This window comes from Piliocolobus tephrosceles, chromosome 2, assembly GCF_002776525.5.
Source record: "Piliocolobus tephrosceles isolate RC106 chromosome 2, ASM277652v3, whole genome shotgun sequence".
In the NCBI taxonomy this organism is placed as follows: Eukaryota; Metazoa; Chordata; class Mammalia; order Primates; family Cercopithecidae; genus Piliocolobus; species Piliocolobus tephrosceles.
This window is the reverse complement of record NC_045435.1, coordinates 99,482,663-99,502,527: the sequence shown is the minus strand read 5'-3', so window position 1 is coordinate 99,502,527 and position 19,865 is coordinate 99,482,663. Positions and strand designations below refer to the sequence as shown.

Genomic DNA, 19,865 nt, shown 5'->3' with positions numbered 1-19,865 from the left:
CTTCTGCTCACACCACCTTATTGAAATTGCTCACCACAAAAGTCACTAATGACCTCTAATACCAAACCCAATAGAATTTTTCTATTCTTATCTCATCTGTCTTTTCTGGACTTCTGCTATCACTAAACACACATTCTTTCTTAAAACTCTCATCTCAGCTTTCTCCAATACTAGTGTCTCCTGGTTCTCCTCTTTATTCTCTCCTCTCTCTCCTTCAGAATCCTTCATAAGCTAGCATCTTAAATGTTAATACAACTAAAGCTTTCAAGCTTCAGCTCTTGCTCATTTCATTCTATATTCTCTTCTGGGTCATACTGTTAGTCTGTAAATCTCTATGCCCAAGCTAGAATTTTCTCCCACAATCCTGATCCAACTGGCTATTAAAAATTGAGGCTATGTTCACTATGGCAGCACATATACTAAAATTAGAAAGCTACAGAGCTTAGCACGGCCTCTGTGCAAGGACGACATACAAATTTGTGAAGCATCTTTATTTATTTATTTTTTTATTCAGGCCGGACACAGTGGCTCATGCCTGTAGTCCTGGCACTTTGAGAGGTGGGCAGATCACTTGAGCTCAGGAGTTCAAGGCCAGCCTGGGCAACATATAAAACCCCATCTCTACTAAAAACAAAAATTAGCCAGGCATGGTAGCGCAAGATCTTGCCACAGTGCTCCAACCTGGGCAACAGAGTGATACTCGGTATCCAAAAAAAATATATATATATATTGAGGCTCTCCCACTATAACCTCAGACTCAATACAACCCTAATTTAATTTATAATCGTTCCCTTAACCTTCCTCTTCTCTTTTATATTCCCCATCAACTACCCCATTACCCAAAATATGAAACAAAGACTCATCATAAGGGTCCTTCCTGTTTTCTATTCTCCCTCCGTATTCAGTTGCTAAGTCTCAACTACTTTGCTCCCATCAAGATTCTCTTTACTATTTCTTCCATCCAGACCTTCCTCCGTATTCCCATTGTCACTGTCTTATTTCATGTTCTCATCATCTTTCACCAAGGTAACTACAACAGCTTCATGACCAGCCTGGGCAACAAAGCAAAACGCCATCTCTACAAAAAACACAAAAATTAGCTGGGTGTCGTGGTGCATGCCTGTAGTCCCAGAACCCAGGAAGCGGAGGTTGCAGTGAGCTAAGATCGTACCACTGCTCTATAGCCTGGGCAACAGAGCGAGACCCTGTTTCAAAAAATAAATTAAAAACTATAACAGCTTCCTAACTGTTTTCTGCCTTCTACCTTCTACCACTCACTCTCCACTGGGTGGCTAAAACAATTACACTATAATTCAAATCTGAAAAAGGATTTACCCTTTAATGGCTCCCCACAGCTTTGAAAATCAAAAGTAAATTCCTCAGCACACAAATCCTTTCATGATTGGTCCCTATTTCCTCTCTAACATCACCTCCTCCCATTCCCTAGCCCCTCTCCAGTTATACTGAACTACTTACTATTCTGGCAGTTTTCCACCATAGTGCTACCTGCTTTACACCCCTGTGTCTATAGAGCTCTTAGAAGGCAATATACAAAAACTCATTAAACAAGGCTGTTTATGGTGATACATATTAAAACGTTTTCTTGAAACCAGACAAACATTTATTTCGCATTTGATTTCATTAGTTTAAATGTTTAAAAACTGGAATAAATCCACCTGTCTTTCTTTTGGGCTCTTCCTCCAATGTGCGTTAACCTGGCCAAGTACGGCATATGCTGCTGCTGAATCCTGGTCCTCCAAGGCCTAACAGGCTCACCCTCAGGCAGGGCCTGGAGTCAAAGCAAATAAGAAGGTGGCCACAGGTACAGTCTCAATAGCATCAGACATTGTTTGGGCTGATTCCTGAGGTATCTCTCCTGTCCCTCAGGACAGCCACGGTCTGGCACTCTAGTACTGGCTCACGATCATATGACCACTGCAGGAACACCAACCCCAGCAGGTCCCAGCTCCAGCCAGTTTCCTCTGAGCGGCATGTGAGAATGGGCTTCCTGCCTTTCTGTTTGTTTGTTTTTATTTTTATCATCCAGATCTAGTTTCAAAGAGCTCCAAAATGTCCTTGCCACATGTGGACCTGAGAGCAAGAGATGACTTTTCAGAGCCACATTCTTGTTGCACTTGGACAAAACGAATAATGTCTTTCATAGTTTCTTTGTATTTCTCTTCAATAGGTGGCTGACCCAACATTTTTCCTTTTTTTTTTTTTTTTCTTTTTTTTTTGGAGACAGGGTCTCACTCTGTTGCCCAGGGCATGATCATGGTTCATCACAGCCTCGACCTCCCTGGGCTCAGGTAATCCTTCCACCTCAGCCTCCTGAGTAGCTGGAACTACAGGCACATGTCACCATGCCTGGCTAATGTTTGTATTTTTTGTAGAGACAGGGTTTCACCATATTGCCCCAGCTGGTCTCAACTCCTGGGCTCACACAATCTGCCCACCACCTCGGCCTCCCAAAGTGCTAGGATTACAAGTGTGAGCCACCATCCTCAGCCAACCCAACATCTTTGCCCTATACAATGAAAATACAAAATACAAAATAATAAAAAAAAAGCATTACATTGTAAAAAATTAATTTAATTGGTCCAAAATATACTTAAATTAAATAAAATATGCATTTCAATAAAAATGTCTACAGTGAAAGACTTTATGCATTCTGGGAAACTTCATGACATCTGGATAGGGCCAACATGCACAGAGGACACTAAGGGCATTTGTATCCAATCACAATTTGTAGCAGGTTTCTTATTCCAATCTGCAAGTTACACTGAACACATCATGAGCATCAGTTCAGCAGAAAACCAATTTTGTTTGGGAAAAGAGTAAGAAAGCTCCAGCCTCAATTTTAAGTTCATTACAACTTCTCAAGAATATCACCAACAGCCTAAACAATATGAGTTCAAAAAAGTAAACATGTTAAAATGACATAGTTTAGATGTCTCTTCCAAATATGTAGAGATGTAATCCCCAGTTTTGGAGGTAAGGCCTGGTGGGAGGTATCTGGGTCATGGGGGTGGATCCCTCACAGCGTGGTGTGTCCACACAACAATTAAGTTCTCATGAGATCTGGCTGTCCCCCTTACACTCTCATTTCCGCTCTAACCACATGACGTGCCTGCTCCTGCTTCACCTTCCACCATAAGTAAAAGCTCCCTGAGGCCTCCCCAGAAGCCAAGTAAATGCCAGTGCCATGCTTGCACAGCCTGCAGAACGATAAGCCAATTAAACCTCTTTTCTTTATAAATTACTCAGTCTTGTCTATTTATAGCAATGAAAGAACAGCCTAAAACATAAGGTAAACAGATAACTCTTTAGAAACCCAAATATGTTTTCTTGCTGTCTTTATGTTGAATTCTCCATCTACAATGGGCAGTCATGAGGATGGTCTTCTTCAGGACAACATGGTCACAAGACTGGGACAATGCAGGGGGACTGAGAGGGAGAGTCAGGGGACAGGGGAGAGGAGGCGCTGCCTCTTGCTGCTTTTCCACGTTAGAAACAAACTATAACACACAATCCATGGGCCTGCAATCTTCTCCTTTTATCATCTGGCATTAACACTTGTTGTAGTCATCTACTTTATTCAAGAAGTCCTCCTTGTCCCACAAATGATGTTCTGCAGCTTCAACATTCAGTGGATCGTCAAAATTCAGAAGATTAGTAAACAAATAGTTTAACCTCCAAACAACATCCTTTAATGTTCTCGTGGGAGCCCAGCCAGTGCTGTCAATCGAATGTTCTCAGTAAACTTTAGACGTCTAATTTCCCCCATCTCTGTGATGTTGGGGTACCAGATCCTGGTCAGGCATTTGACTTTGGAAGGCACCATGTTACATGCATCAGGAAGTCCAGTTTTGAGCTGAAATTTTCCACCCTGGTAGTAACCCTTGTCTGGGGTTACAGTCAGCAGAAAGCAATGAAGCTTTTTATTGGAATCAGGAAATACACTTGACATGTACAAGGTAAATAAGCTCAAGCTCTGCAACCTCTTTAACAATCAACTTGTCTCTCACAGAACCCTCTGAGTGGGGCCAGATGCTATGGCTGACGTCCCAGACCCTTTGAGACTGTCATCGCACTTCAATTTGCTTACAGGTGTCAGCATTACTCCTGCCTTTACCCTGGGTACCCCAAGACACATGAGGCAGGACTGACACCCAACATCATGCCTGGCCTGGGCAGTGGTGGCGAGACACGGCCCCTCATAGCTACATTGGCTCCAGGTGGCAGGACCAGAAGTCATCAGAACTTTCAAAACATGAATAGGAAGGACACATTTTTATTTTATCACACTGATTCCTTAATAGGACGAAGGAGGGGGATAGGCTGGGGAACGAAACAAAGGACCTTAAACTTGGTTTATATCTCTTTCTCCTGTCCTTTCTTCCCAACATTTTAAAGAAAAGATCTGAAACAACTGTGACAACATGTTAACATTTGATAATGCTGGGTGTTGAACTCATGGATACTTATATTATTGCCAAAATCTTAATGTTTCTCAAAAACAAGCCAGGCATGGTAGTGGTGCCTGTAATCCCAGCTACTCAGGAAGCAAGGTGGGAGAATCACTTGAGCCTAGGAATTCGACTCTGGCTTGGGCAACCTAGCAAGACCTCATGTCAAAAACAAAACAAAACAAAACAAAATACTACAATAGTACATGAAACACACTCAAATGACTTTAAAACAAGAAAATCCTCTAGCTTTAAAACTTTTATATCACAGTGTTGATGGTGCTAAAACTGCTATTTTAAAGGAGGCAAATTTACAACTCATAATTTGACAGAAACGCACCAAACTGAGCCAGCAAGGTCTGGAATTGCCAGCCGCACATACATCCATAATATAAAACCTGTGCAACTGGCATGGACAAAAGAGAGATAATGAACAATTTAGGCCTTTAAAGACTATGCTTTAATTTCAAGAAATTTGAAATATAAAATTTGAGAAAGTAAAACATTCAAAGAAAATGACTAACTCAGGTAGCAAAGACTCAGAGTTCATTGTGTTTAGTTTTGTTTACTCTTCCATGACACTTATGCCAAAAAAACACTGAAAGACAAATTAAGAGACATAATATTTACTGTGTTGCCATGGTTTCCAAATTAACAAAAATTATTGCTCTATTTCCTAGCAACTTCCCTTTAGTACAAAAATTTTTAATTAAATCTTACAACATGATTATATTTAACCACTTTAAGTTTTTGGTAGTTGAGGACAAATATTTAAATTTTTCTGAGCATAAACACCAACATGTAGTAGATAAACTATAGAAATTATAACTCATCTTTTTCTGATGTCAAACAACTATATCTTCCATTTACTCAGAGACTTTTTGACAGCAAAAATATTCTTTTGGAATGAGAGATGACTTTATACAACCCAATAAACAGTATATAAAAAGTAAAACTTTGGATCTGCAATGACATATTTAACCAAAAATACTAATTTGGAGACTAACAAAAATACTTGTGATGGGGGAGAAAGGGTGTTACTAGTAATGTCTTCAAATTTAGGTTAATGATATTGTGCTATCTGAATATTTTTCTCCAAATCCCTGTAAGTCACAGGAATGGCAAAGATTATGACAAGGAAAGTTATACCAATACTTTTCAGTCACACTAAGACAAGACTAAGTTTTAAGGCTCCATAATCCTCCCTTAATTCCAGTAAGAGGAACAAATCAAGGGACAGTGAGATGCTGAGAGTAACACTGGCTATCACAAAAAGTGTCCAGGACCAGGCTCTAGAAGTAGGGAAAAAGTACAAGCAAAGTGTTACCCCAATCATATTCCTCACCCTTCTCTTTTGTCTTAGTTTCAGTGTGTAAATGGAGAAAACACTGAGTCTGCACTCAAAGAAAATTGGCTGAGGGCCTGTAATCCCAGCACTTTGGGAAGCCGAGGCAGAAGGATCTTTTGAGCTCAGGAGTTTGAGACCAGCCTGAGCAACACAGCAAGACTCTGTCTCTATTATTATTAATAATAATAGTAACAAATAAACAAATAGAATTAGCTGAATTCATGCACTAACACCACCTGAAGGAATCCTAAATGACTAAAACCACAACTTAGATTTGCTCTTTCAAAGAATCTGTCTAATAAAAACAATAGGCACAAAAGAGGATAATTATTTTTTAACTGGGTAGAAATGGACAGAAAAACATTCACTTTTTATATTTTTTAAAAAAACTCATATTTCATAATATTCTTTCTTTTTTAAGAGACAGGGTCTTGCTATGTTGCTGAGGCTAGTCTCGAACTCTTGTGCTCAAGCAATCGTCACACCTCAGCCTCCCAAATAGCTGGGACTACAGGTATGCACCACTGCACCCAGTCATTTCATAATCTTCTATGAATTTTTGTGTACCACCACTGAGAACATGAGTATTTTAAATAAGAGTAATTCTGCCTCCTGTGGAGTTTCTTTTCAGACAAATCCAATTTACACAGAATAATCCGAACCAAACACATGGGATAATATCACTGAACTGCACACTTTAAAAAAAGAAATCCAGGCTGGGCGCAGTGGCTCATGCCTGTAATCCCAGCACTTTGGGAGGCCGAGGTGGGGGGATCACCTAAGGTCAGGAGTTCAAGACTAGCCTGGCCAACATGGTGAAACCCCATCTCTACCAAAAACACAAAAATTAGCTGGGTGTGGTGGCGCGCACCTGTGATCCCAGCTTCTTGGGAGACTGAGGCAGGAGAATCACTTCAACCTGAGAGGAAGAGGTTGCACTGAGCTGAGATCACACTACTGCACTCTAGTCTGGGTGACAGAGTGAGACTCTGCTTCAAAAAAAAAAAAAAAATCCAAATGTTCTAGCAGACACAAATGTGAAACAGCCATGGAGCTTCCTTTCTTACCTCTTACAAGTAAATTTACACGCCATATTTTTTATTTTTATAGGTAGGGGTCTCACTCTGTTGCCCAAGCAGTATTGCAGTGGCAGGATCACAGCTCACTGAAGCCTTGAACTCCTGGGCTCAGGCAATCCTCCTACCTCAGCCTGCTGAGTACCTGGGACTACAGGCACATGTCACCACACTCAGTTAAACCAATTATGTTTATGTGTAAATTCTGCTCAACACAAAAATCTCTGGATACTCTTTACTAGACTCCAATTCTTATGATCCTATCCTGAATGAGCTCAGGAGTTCGAGACCAGCCTGGGCAACATAGCAAGACCCTGTCTCTATTAAAAATAATAATTATTAAATAATTATTAATCATAGTAAGAGATTAAATGTACAGACTCTGGAGCCAACCTTCACGAGTTTGAATTCAAGCTCTGCTATTTCTTACCTATGTAACCTTGGAAAAGTCACTTATGACTTCCTCTTCAGGATCCTATCCTCTGATCTAGAAAAGATAATCAGTTTCTATGTCTCTAGATTTAAGAGAACTATGCATAAGAACATCAATTTTCTTTGGGTTCTGGACTTTGGAAGAAATCACAGAATTTTAGATCCAGAAAAAAAAATCTCAGATCATCAGGGACAAAAATCAGCAACATTCTTGTTGCTGGGCATGGTGGCTCATGCCTATAGGCCAATGCAGGCAATCACCCGAGGTCAGAAGTTCGAGACCAGCCAGGCCAACATGGTGAAACCCTGTCTCTACAAAAACTACAAAAATTAGTTGGGTGTGGTGGCACACGCCTATAATCCCAGCTACTCAGGAAGATGAGGCACAAGAATCACTTGAACCTGGGAGACAAAGGCTGCGGTGAGCTGAGAGGGCGCCACTGCACTCCAGCCTGGGCGACAGAGTGAGACTCTCTCTCTCTCTCAAAAAAAAAAAAAGGAACATTCTTGTGATTTTCACTTGAAGAAGTATGCATAAAATGTGTTTTCTTCATAATTTCAGCTCTAAAACAAGAAAAGCAATAATACTCCAGGCTTCCGTGATGCCTTAAAAAGACTTTGCAAACCCTTCAAGAGGCTTCAATTTCTTCTCAAAAGGAAACTCACCATTAACACTCACCAAACTGACTATGGTAAGGCAGCATAACTAGCTTTCACTCTACCCTCATCATTCTCCTTTTGAGAGGCTAGGTATCTAAGGGTCCCCAATTTGATACACCAGGTATATGCTTTTAGACAATTTCATTGAAAGTCAACTCTGAAATGGCATTTTTCACAAGCCCATGAAAATATCAAAGCCAAACACACACAAAAGGTGAGCATTCAGATTGGTCTTCTGAAACCCTAGGGAAAGTGATCCCTTCCGACATTTGCTCTTTTGAGATCTTCCTACAGCCATAATAGCCTGAGCTCCCAGAGTGAAACAGCAACATGCCTATTACAGACATGACAGGACTTATAAATCTACCCACATTCCTGCCTTCACAGAATAGTCTTCAAACATTTCAATATCTTTTAAAAAATGCACTTAGAGGAGGCCAAGGCAGGTGGATCACTTGAGATCAGGAGTTTGAGACCAGCCTGAACAACATGGTGGAACCCTGTCTCTACTAAAAATACAAAAATGAGTCGTGTGTGGTGGCACATGCCTGTAATCCAGCTATTCGGGAGGCCAAGGCAGGAGAATCACTTGAACCCAGGAGGCAGAGATTGCAGTGAGCAGAGATGGCACCACTGCACTCCAGCCTGGGCAACAGAATGACACTCAGTTTCAAAAAAAAAAAAACCCACCACACTCAGAGGCCGGGCACGGTGGCTCATACCTGTAATTCCAACACTTTGGGAGGTGGAGGCGGGCAGATCACTTGAGGTCAGGAGTTTGAGACCAGCCTGGCCAACATGCAGAAATCCTACCTCTACTAAAAGTAAAAAATTAGCTGGGCATGGTGGTGCTCACCTGTAGTCCCAGCTACACAGGAGGCTGAGGCAGGAGAATCACTTGAACCCAGGAGGCAGAGGTTGCAGTGAGACAAGATCATGCCACTGCACTCCAGCCTAGGTGACAGAGACCCTGTCTCAAAAAAATAACAATAATAAAATTAAACATAAAAATGCACTCAGGTTTTTCAAGATGAAAAGCATTCTGGGCGGGGCGCGGTGACTCACGCCTGTAATCCCAGCACTTTGGTAGTCCGAGGTAGGCGGATCACGAGGTCAGGAGATCGAGACTATCCTGGCTAACACGGTGAAACCCTGTCTCTACTAACAGTACAAAAAATTACCGGGTGTGGTGGCGGGCACCTGTAGTTCCAGCTACTCTGGATGCTGAGGCAGGAGAACGGCATGAACCTGGGAGACGGAGCTTGCAGTGAGCCAAGATCACGTCACTACACTCCAGACTGGGCGACAGAGCAAGACTCCATCTCAAAAAAAAAAAAAAAGAAAAAAAGAAAAGCATTCTGGAGATGGATGGTGGTGATGGCTGCACAACAAGGTAAATGTACTTAATGCAACAGAAGTATACACTTAATGGTTAAAATGGTAAAATTTCTATTATGTTTATTTTACTAAGATTATTAAAATGCATTCAGTTCCATATTTTAGCACACAAATTATTCAGTTTATAAACCATATTTATGCTTTTTGCTTCTTTTCCTCTTTATTCAGATTACCTGCTTTTTGGCCAACTGAGAAGCATGTAAACCTGAGCAAATCCTAAGCAGCAAGAAGAAAAAGAAGCTATTTTTCTTTATTGATGGCATTCCCTGTTCAATTCAAAAAACAATCTGAAATTAGGAAAAGATAAACTAAACTCTTAAGATTTAACAACAACAAAAAAGATTAAGCAGTTTATCATTTTTATTATTGTGAGTATTTTTTGTTTGCTTCTAACTTAAGGCGAGAGAGAGAGAGAGAGAGAGAGAGAGAGAATGTGAGAGTATGTGAGGCAGGAGGATCACTTGAACCCAGGAGTTCAAGTCCCGCCTAGACAACATAGCAAGACCTCATCTCCTTCAATCAACCAATCAATACAGATTTCTGGGCTCAACCCCCATAGATTCAGATTTACTAAGTATGAGGTATAGCTTGGGAATCTGTACGCTGATAAAGCTCCCCGGGAGACTCTGATGATCGGTCATGTTTTAAAAAACCTATCTTAATAAGTTTATTTTACAAAAAGAGTCCATTTTACCTTTCTACCAGTCTTCTATTATCATTTTCGGTTTCTGCTTTTCTGTTTTTCGTTTTGAGATGGAGTCTCGCTCTGTTGCCAAGGCTGGAATGCAGTGGTGCAATCTCGGCTCACTGCAATCTCCGCTTCCTGGGTTCAAGCAATTCTCTGCCTCAGGGTCCCAAGTAGCTGGGATTGCAGGCGCCAGCCACCACACCCAGCTAATTTTTGTATTTTTAGTAGAGATGGGGTTTCACCATGTTGACCAGGCTAGTCTTGAACTCCAGACCTCGTGATCCACCCGCCTCAGCCTCCCAAAGTGCTGTGATTACAGGCGTGACCCGTCACGCCCAGCCCAATTTCTGCTTTTCAATAAGCAACAAATAGCCTACTGCAAGCCTAACACTGTTCTAAAGGTTAACATGCCTTATCTTCTCTAACCATCACAACACTGTGAGACAGCAAAATAATATTACTCCCATTTTACAGACGAGGAAACTGAAGTCTAGAGAAGTTACTTAACAAAATTACTCAATCAGCAACTAGTATAGCCAGAATTCAAAGTCACACTTGTAAGTCTCCAAAGCCCACCTCTCCTGGAACATGAACAATGACTCAAATGGCTGAATGTTTAGCCTTGCTTCTGATACATTTTAGACAGTTATCTGAACATCATGTTTCCTCAGCTGTAAACATGGCTAATAATAATATCTATCTATCCTACTTAGCTCAAGACTTTTGAGAGAATCAAGATGTGAAACTGCTTTCAAAGTCATGAAAAATTACTGAAAAACAAAAAACACGCTATTAATGGTGGAATTAGAGAGGACTGAGAAACAATCTGGCATAGTAAAAGGTTAAATGCACAGACTCTGGAGCCAAGCTTCAGGGTCTGAATCCAAGCTCTAGTATTTCCTAGCTATGTAACCTTGGGGAAGTTACTTAATTTTTCTGTGCAATGGTTTCCGCATCTGCAAAATGCAGATAAAAAAACTGATTGCAGAATTTTTTGCAGATTTTTATAAGGATTAAATGAATTAATGCATGTAAAATGCTTAGAATAGTGTTTGCCACATAGTAAGCACTCAATAAGTGCTGGATGTTAGAATCCTATACAATTTTTTAAAGAAAGCATCACATTAAAAAAAAAAAAAGTTCAAATACTTAGTGACAACACAAAAGGACACTACAAGGTGGTGGCATCTTCCTCCCTTATAGAAATCAGGGTAAATCTTGCCAATTTTGAAAGGAAACATTCTGGGTAGTTTCAATTTTCAACTACAATTATGTTGCTTCCCAAATGCTTCATTTGTGCAAATAGTTAAGATCACTCACTGTAAAGTCGTATCTACTTTTTCATCTTTTAACTGAAAAATATCTCTTTGATTTTTATTTTAAGTTCTGGGATACACGTGCAGGACCTGTAGGTTTGTTACATAGGTAAACGCGTCATGATGGTTTGCTGTACCTATCAACCCATCACCTAGGTATTAAGCCACATATGCATTAGCTATTTATCCTGATGCTCTCCCTCACCCCACTGTGCTCCCTCTCCACAGGCCCCAGTGTGTGTTATTCCCCTTCCTGTGTCCATGTGTTCTCACTGTTCAGCTCCCACTTATAAGTGAGAACATGTGGTGTTTGGTTTTCTGTTCCTGTGTTAGTCTGCTGAGGATAATGGCTTCCAGTTCCATCCATGTCCCTGCAAAGGATACGATATAGTTCCTTTTTATGGCTGCACAATATTCCATGGAGTGTATGTACCACATTTTCTTTATCCAGTCTATCATTGATGGGCATTTGAGAGTTGATGTAACTCAAATGTAACCCAAAACTATAAAAACCCTAGAAGAAAATCTAGGCAATGCCATTAAGGACATTAGCATAGGCAAAAATTTCATGATCAAAAGCAATCGCAACAAAAGCAAGCATCGACAAACGGGATCTAATGAACTAAAGAGCTTCTGTAAGGCAAAAGAAACTACCATCAGAGCGAACAGACAAACTATAAAATGCGAGAAAGTTTTTGCAATCTATCCATTTGACAAAGATCTAATATCCAGAATCTGCAAGGAACTTAAACAAAATTACAAGAAAAAAAAACCCCATTAAAAAGTGGGCAAAGGACATGAACAGATACTTCTCAAAAGAAGTCATGTATGCGGCCAACAAACATGAAAAAAAGCTCCACATCACTGATCATTAGAGAAATGCAAATCAAAACCACAATGAGAAACCATTCACACCAGTCAGAATGGCGATTATTACAAAGTCAAGAAACAACAGATGCTGACAAGGCTATGGAGAAACAGGAACGCTTCTACACTGTTGGTGAGAATGTAAATTAGTTCAACCATTGTAGAAGACAGTGTGGTGATTCCTCAAAGACCTAGAACCAGAAATACCATTTGACCCAGCAATCCCATTACCTGAAGGAATATAAATCATTCTATTATAAAAATACCTGTACATGTATGTTCACTGGAGCACTATTCACAACAGCAAAGACATGGAAACAATCCAAATGCTCTCATTGATTTTTAATGTATTTTTGTTATAGTAATATCACAATTTCTTATCAGGTTTTAGGTAGTAACTTTCCTTTGCTTCAAATAGCCTCCTACAGCATTTGACTTCTAATTCAAAAGCTAACCGAGTAGCTTCCAAAAGGAAAATCATAACAATGAGCTGGATCAAAAGAGTGTGTAATGTGTCAAAAGGAAACTACACTACTCCTAAATGAGTTATTTACTAATAACAAAGAGGAAGTGCTATGGTAATAATTCTCACCAAAAAAATATAATTTAATGATGCTCTTAATGATGCTCTAAGCAACTCTCATACCATATTAGTTTATGGTCAGTCTGCAGTTGCAGATAGAGTCTGAAACAAAGTTGGCAATTGACTAAGAAATCCCAGCTGGTAGTTATGTTAAATTTCCAATATACAGCAGGAAATGTTGCCAGTGATTCAACAGGTGACATCCCTTCCCTTTTTCTTTTTTCTGAGTTACAACAAACTGAAACAAAATTGCCCCAGAAGTTCTGTTACCAACTAAAATAATTAAACATAAAAAATCCACTGCAATGTTTCAAAAAATAAAACATTGAATCTGAACAGACAGGAAATATTGTTTCCATCAACATTTATATACCACCTCTAAAGCATATTAACAGAATAGCCCAATGAGTATTTCTATATAGTCCTCATATCTTCAACATTCTAATTATCCTAAGTTTACATTCGAAAGATTAATTATAAATTTCAATACATTATAACAAGTACATGGAACTCAACCCACAAAAATATAAAGAAAAATTAATTTTGGATGCATTGGATATTGTGAAAATTGATTATATACATTGGAATTATCTTGTCATACCCAATTAAATTAGAGTCACGAGACCAGGGGGGAAGAAAAGGAAAAGAAAAGCACTTAGGAAATAAGCACCTGCCCAGGGATTATCTGGCAAGCCAGCTGCTGAAATGACCTGTTATAACCTTAAGATCAGTTTTACCTAGTAGCTGCAGAAATGAACTGCTGTAACTCTAAGACTAGTTTTACCTTCCACAGTCACTCACAAATCAGAGCATGCCAGCTCCCAAAAACTTCGCTAGTGCCAATGCATTTTCTTTCAAAACAACGCATAACATTTCTCTAATAAAAACCTCAATCTTTTCTTTGTTCTTTGGACATACCAAAGACCAATGCAGTCTGTGTGTATGCCCAAATTACAATTCTGTTGTCTCAAATAAAACATGTTATTCAGAGATTCATCTCTATATTTGATTTCTGTTGATAATATCCAACTATATTTTATTCTAATACACTATTTTAGAGACCATTTATAACATCTTGCTCATGATAAACATCTGAAACTAGTTCAATTAGTAAACGTCTATCTCTGTCAAATCGGCATTTTTATAATACATCTGTGCAACTCAGTGTTGAGAGGGGATTTACCAAACATACCTCTCTGGCAATGTTACTCAAAGCTTCATCTTCTGCAGAAAATCGGTCTTTCACAGGTGTTCTTTTCCTCCCAGAACCAGGAGTCCCCATCTTGTGTTCTTAACAGTCTTTTAACTTTGAAAGTGATTTAACTGTGTTTTCAGCCCTGAAGTAAACAAAAACATAATAATTTATTTCTTTCTGTGGAATTTTCATGTTCATTTATACATTCACTTTTAACAGAGAAATTGTATTTCTTCCTAGAGAAATCAGTCACCAAATACCTCTTCCCACTACCAAATTATTCTAATAAATTTTAGAATATTTAATTTTATACTAATTACTAAACCTCCCAGCTCTTTTCACTATGCTACCCACGGCAACCTGTGAGAGTGTATTATAATATTAGCCTCAGAAAGCTGCCATCAGCGGAAATTCCACTTAACCACTTAAAATTACTATAGCTGGGCAGCCTGGCCAACATGGTGAAACCCTGTCTCTACTAAAAATACAAAAATTAGCCGAGCAGGGTGGCACACGTCTGTAATCTCAGCTACCCGAGAGGCTGAGGCAGGAAAATCACTAGAACCCAGGAGGTAGAGGTTGTAGTGAGCCAAGATTGCGCCACTCCAGCTTGGGAGACAGAGCGAGACTGTCTCAAAATAAATAAATAAATAAATAAATAAATAAATAAATAAATAAATAAATAACTATAGTTATTTCTAAAACCAATTTCCATACCAGAATGAAAAACATTTCAGAAGTTATTCAGCCTGAACTTTTAGAAGATGTTCAAATGGTTTTACTACTAAGCCTTATAGATACAAAACTAACTTTGCTTTTTAGTGTAATTTAAGAAAAATTCCAGTTAAACCACAACAATGCCAGGCACAGTGGCTCTCACCTGTAATTCCAGCACTTGGGGAGGCTGAGGCGGGCGGGTCACTTGAGGCCAGGAGTTCGAGATCAGCCTGGCCAACATGGTAAAACCCCCATCTCTACTAAAAATACAAACATTAGCCAGGCGTGGTAGCGCATGCCTATAATTCCAACCACTCCGGTGGCTGAGGCACAAGAATCACCTAAACCCAGGAGGCGGAGGTTGTAGTGAGCCAAGATCATGTCACTGGACTCCAGCCTGGGTGACAGAGAGAGACTCCATATCAAAAAACAAAAAAACAAAAAACAAACGGACAAAAAAAAACCAACCACCATATAAAAGAAAAAAATGAAGGTTTATTATTCTGTAATTAACGATAACCAACACTGTCCATATAACAAATACCTGAGTGTCTGTTGTTACCAGGTACTACAGGAGGTGCTAAAGGTACAGTGATGAACAAAACTGATGTAGTCAAATGATTAAGAACATACCGTCAGGCGCGGTGGCTCATGCATGTAATCCCAGCACTTTGGAAGGCCAACGTAGGTGGATCACCTGAGGTCAGGAGTTCAAGACTAGCTTGACCAACATGGTGAAACCCCATCTCTACTAAAAATACAAAATTAGCGGGACATGGTGGCACATGCCTGTAATCCCAGCTACTTGGGAAGCTGAGGCAGGAGAATCACTTGAACCCAGGAGACAGAAGTTGCAGTGAGCCGAGGTTGCACCCCTGCACTTCAGCCTGGGCAACAAGAAGTAAACTCCTTCTCAAAATATAAAAAAAAAGCATGTATCTATGAACCTGTTACTATTACTTATTAGACTTATTTTAACAAAAGGGAGAAGAAAAACCCATCCGCCAGGATTAAATAATAAGGATGAAAAAGACCATCTAATCTTTCTAACACATGGTATTTGAGATTAAAGATTACCATGAAAGAATGCAAGCCAAATTTCATGACCTGTTTTCTTCTATACACATTGCTAACAAATATAGCTCATTTAGCTAAATATTCCGTAACTTAAAAAAATTTTGACTTCCTTTAACAAAATAAACCAGCAAAATTTCATTACAGTATGAATCACAAAGGAATTCTCAAGTAAGTCTGTCCTCACAGAATTGGCTATATTGAAATTCCAAATGACTTTAATGTACTGGAATTTACTTGATTCAGGCTAAATAAAGCAGAACTACTCCACCAAAAAGTTTTCTCCAATAAAGATTCAGGATATTCCCAACTTATCTGACACCATTTCTCATTCATCAGAGCTAACTTATTATTCTGTCCACCAAAATAAAGACTGATGATGGTTTATTACTTTTATTTCACTAGAGAAGATATATCTGGATATGATTATTGAGAACTCATTTAAAAATGGAAACACCAGCTGGGTGTGGTGGCTCACGCCTGTAATACCAACACTTTGGGAGGCCAAGGTGGGCAAATCACAGGAGATCAGGAGTTCGAGACTAGTCTGGCCAACATGGCAAAACCCCATCTCTACTAAAAATACAAAAACTAGCCGGGTGAGATGGCGCATGTCTGTAATTCCAGCTACTTGGGAGGCTGAGAGAGGAGAATCGCTCAAACCCAGGAGGTGGAGGTAGCAGTGAACCGAGATCATACCACTGCACTCCAGCCTGGGCAACAGAGTGAGACTCCGTCTCAAAAAAAAAAAAAAAAAAAAAAAGGAAACACGAAAAAATGTACTTCTTAATGTAGCAGCTGATATATCCCAGACACAAATCAGAACAACTCCTGAAAAGGACAGAAAAGTTTTCTCAGGGGTCTCCAATCATCTTCAGCATAATTTTGAAGATTATACACTTAACTAATAGTAATAGTGTATATATTGCTGGTGGGAATGTAAACTAGTACAACCACTATGGAAAAACAATATGAAGATTTCTTTTTTTTGAGATTGGAGTCTCGCTCTGTCGCTCAGGCTGGAGTGCAATGGTGCAATCTCGGCTCACTGCAATCTCCGCCTCCCAGGTTCAAGCAATTCTCCTGCCTCAGCTTTCCAAGTAGCTGGAACTATAGGCTTACGCCACCACGCCCAGCTAATTTATATATTTTTGGTAGACACAGGGTTTCGCCATGTTGGCCAGGCTGGTCTCGAACTCCTGACCTCAGGTGACCTGCCCGTGTTGGCCTCCCAAAGTGCTGGGATTACAGACGTGAGCCACCAGGCATGACCCGAAGATTTCTTAAAGAACTAAAAGTAGAACTACATTTGATCCAGCAATCCCACTACTAGGTCTCTATCCAAGGAAAAGAAGTTATTATATGAAAAAGACACATGCACACACATGTTCATAGCAAAACAATTCACAACTGCAAAGACACGGAAAAAACCCAAGTGCTCATCAACCAACGAGCAGATAAAGAAAATGTGGTATATACACACCATGTAATACTACTCAGCCATAAAAAGGAATGAAATAATGTCTCTTGCAGCAACTCGGATGGAGCTGGAGGCCATTACTCTAAGTGAAGTAACTCAGGAATGGAAAACCAAATATCATATGATCTCACTTACAATTGGGAGCTAAAATATACAGACACAAAGGCATAAAAACGACATAATAGACTTTGGGGACTTGGTGATGGGGGCAAGGGCAGGGGGGTAAGGAATAAAATACTACATATTGGGTACAGTATAAACTGCTTGGGTGATAGGTGCACTAAAATTTCAGAAATCACCACTAAAGAACTTACCCATGTAACCAAAAACCATCTGTACCCCAAAAACTATTGAAATTTTTTTTTTTTTGAAACGGAGTCTCACTCTTCCTTGCCCAGGCTGGAGTTCAATGGCACGATCTTGGCTCACTGCAGCCTTTGCGTCACGGGTTCAAGTGATTCTCCTGTCTCAGCCTCCCGAGTAGCTGGGACTACATGTGTGTGCCACCATACCTGGCTAATTTTGTAATTTTAGTAGAGACGGAGTTTCACCATGTTGGCCAGGCTGGTCTCGAACTCCTGACCTCAGGTGATCCACCCGCCTCAGCCTTCCAAGGTGCTAGGATTACAGGCATGAGTCACATGACCAGCCGAAATAAAATTAAAAACAAAAAATGGTAATGGTGTATACAAATATTAGCCACCTACTAAAAAAAAGCAACATGCAACACAATGTTCCTTTTCAGACTACAGTGACAATTTAGTGAACGCACTGTGGTATCATCCAATATTTGTCCATCAGTCAGCTTTCCAAGGACACAATGAAAGATATTTCACAGAAGCAGGAGAAAAAATGTAAGCATTTTCTAATTTCAGACACATAAAAATAATCAGAGAATAAAAATAGATTTGGCTAGAAGTATATCAATAGTTTAAGAGTGGTTTTGTTAGGAAGATAGCATTATGGATGCATTTTTTTCTTAATTCTCTAAAATTTCAATAGCATTGAGGAAAAAGAGATGCATTTTAAAACCAGACGTGGTAGCTCACGTCTAATAATCGCAGCAACTTTGGGAGGCTGAGTCAGGAGAACTGCTTGAGCATAGGAGTTTGAGACCAGCCTGGGCAACATGGCAAAACCCTGTCTCGACAAAAATTTTTAAAAAATTAGCCAGGCATGTTGGCATGTGCCTATAATTCTAGCTACTTGGGAGGCTGAGGTGTGAGAACTGACTGAGCCTGGGAGGTCGAGGCTGCAGTGAGCCATGATCACGGCACTCCAGCCTGGGTGACAGAGACCCCATCTCAAAAAATAAATAAATAAAAATAAAAACATTCCAATCTAAGGTGCAAAAAATAAACTAGCCCCCAAATGGATCACATCCAAATTAAACATAATATGCTATACTACTGAGACACCAATCTGAAACCACTGCTGGTAGCATTCTTTTGAATGTACTTCTTTCTTTTCTTTCTCCTCTATCCCCATGATCCATTTTCTTTCTTTCGCAACTAACAATGCCTAAGCCTTACACCTGCCAGAGTACTCCCGGACCACAGATTTATGTAAAAAATTATTTCTTAAAATTGCTTCCAAACAAAATGGTTTCAACAAGCTCCAGAATAGGCAGCACTGAGAAAGAGATGACAGGAAAAAGCAGCACAGGATAAGCAGGAAATAGGAACAACTTCCTATCTTCCTTATCCTTCTTATCATATCTACAGAGAGCACCTAGGTGTTTATATGACTGATTAGCCAGGTCTAGTTGCCTTTTTCAGTTCACATAATGCAGATCAAGAACGACCTAGCTCAAAGGCTAACCCAGTATTTTTAAAAGAACTGTATTATTTGTACCCTGCAGGCAGGTTTCCTTACCAATATTAGAAAAATGACGACACTGGGCAACGCGGTGAAATCCTGTCTCTACAAAAAAAAAAAAAAAATTATCCAGACAAGTTGACGAACACCTGTAGTCCCAGCTACATGGGAGGCTGAGGTGGGAGGACTATGTGAGCCAAGGGAAGTCAAGGTTACAGTGAGCCGTGATAGTACCACTGCACTCCAGCCTGGGTGACAGAGGGAGACCCTGTCTCAAAAAAATAAAAAAAAAAAAAAAAGGAAAAAGGAAAGGTTTTTCAGTTCTCATGCAATCTATTTTCTAGTAACTCCAGGTCATTCTTTATCAGTGATGGAGGAAACCTTGAAAGAAATAAGATTCCTAACATAGCCAGTGGGAAATCTTTCAACAAAATGACAAAACTGAGAATGTAGACTCAAAGGAAACCTTAAATAGATTATTTTGTTTCTGATTCTAAAGGACTTGCCGTAAATTTCTACCCCAAAGTTTCCTCAAGAACACTTTTCTTCAGGAGCACATTCACTCCTTCGAGTGTTTACTTGGTGGTATCAAACAACTGAAAGAGCTAAACCTTTTCCTCAATTGATAAGAACAAAACTGCCTGTATTTTTGTCAAGTCCTTTACCCACACAGTGTCAAGTTGATTTTCCCCAGATGGTTTTGTCAAAAAGCATTTGTCTACTTAAGGAAAAGAAGGAAAGTAT

At 39.7% G+C, this 19,865-nt stretch overlaps 1 protein-coding gene, 1 non-coding gene and 1 pseudogene across 8 annotated transcripts in view; 1 reads left to right on the top strand and 2 right to left on the bottom strand.

Annotated features, from left to right (window-relative positions):
* LRRFIP2 (LRR binding FLII interacting protein 2) overlaps positions 1-19,865 on the bottom strand; it is a 131,111-nt gene that overhangs the window by 88,577 nt on the left and 22,669 nt on the right. For 6 of the 7 annotated variants that reach the window (XM_023187550.2, XM_023187543.2, XM_023187545.2 and 3 more), the window contains one exon: positions 14,030-14,174. In XM_023187550.2, the coding sequence (XP_023043318.1) occupies positions 14,030-14,119 (90 nt within the window). In that variant the 5' untranslated portion in view covers positions 14,120-14,174. Of the gene's footprint in view, positions 1-14,029; positions 14,175-19,178; positions 19,204-19,865 lie in introns of those variants that run through there. The other variant, XM_023187546.1, reaches the window with a different exon arrangement.
* Positions 398-499, top strand: LOC111523246. Its single transcript, XR_002725477.1, has one exon. It is a non-coding gene; the product is annotated as a U6 spliceosomal RNA (small nuclear RNA).
* LOC111523170 lies at positions 3,557-4,120 on the bottom strand (annotated as a pseudogene).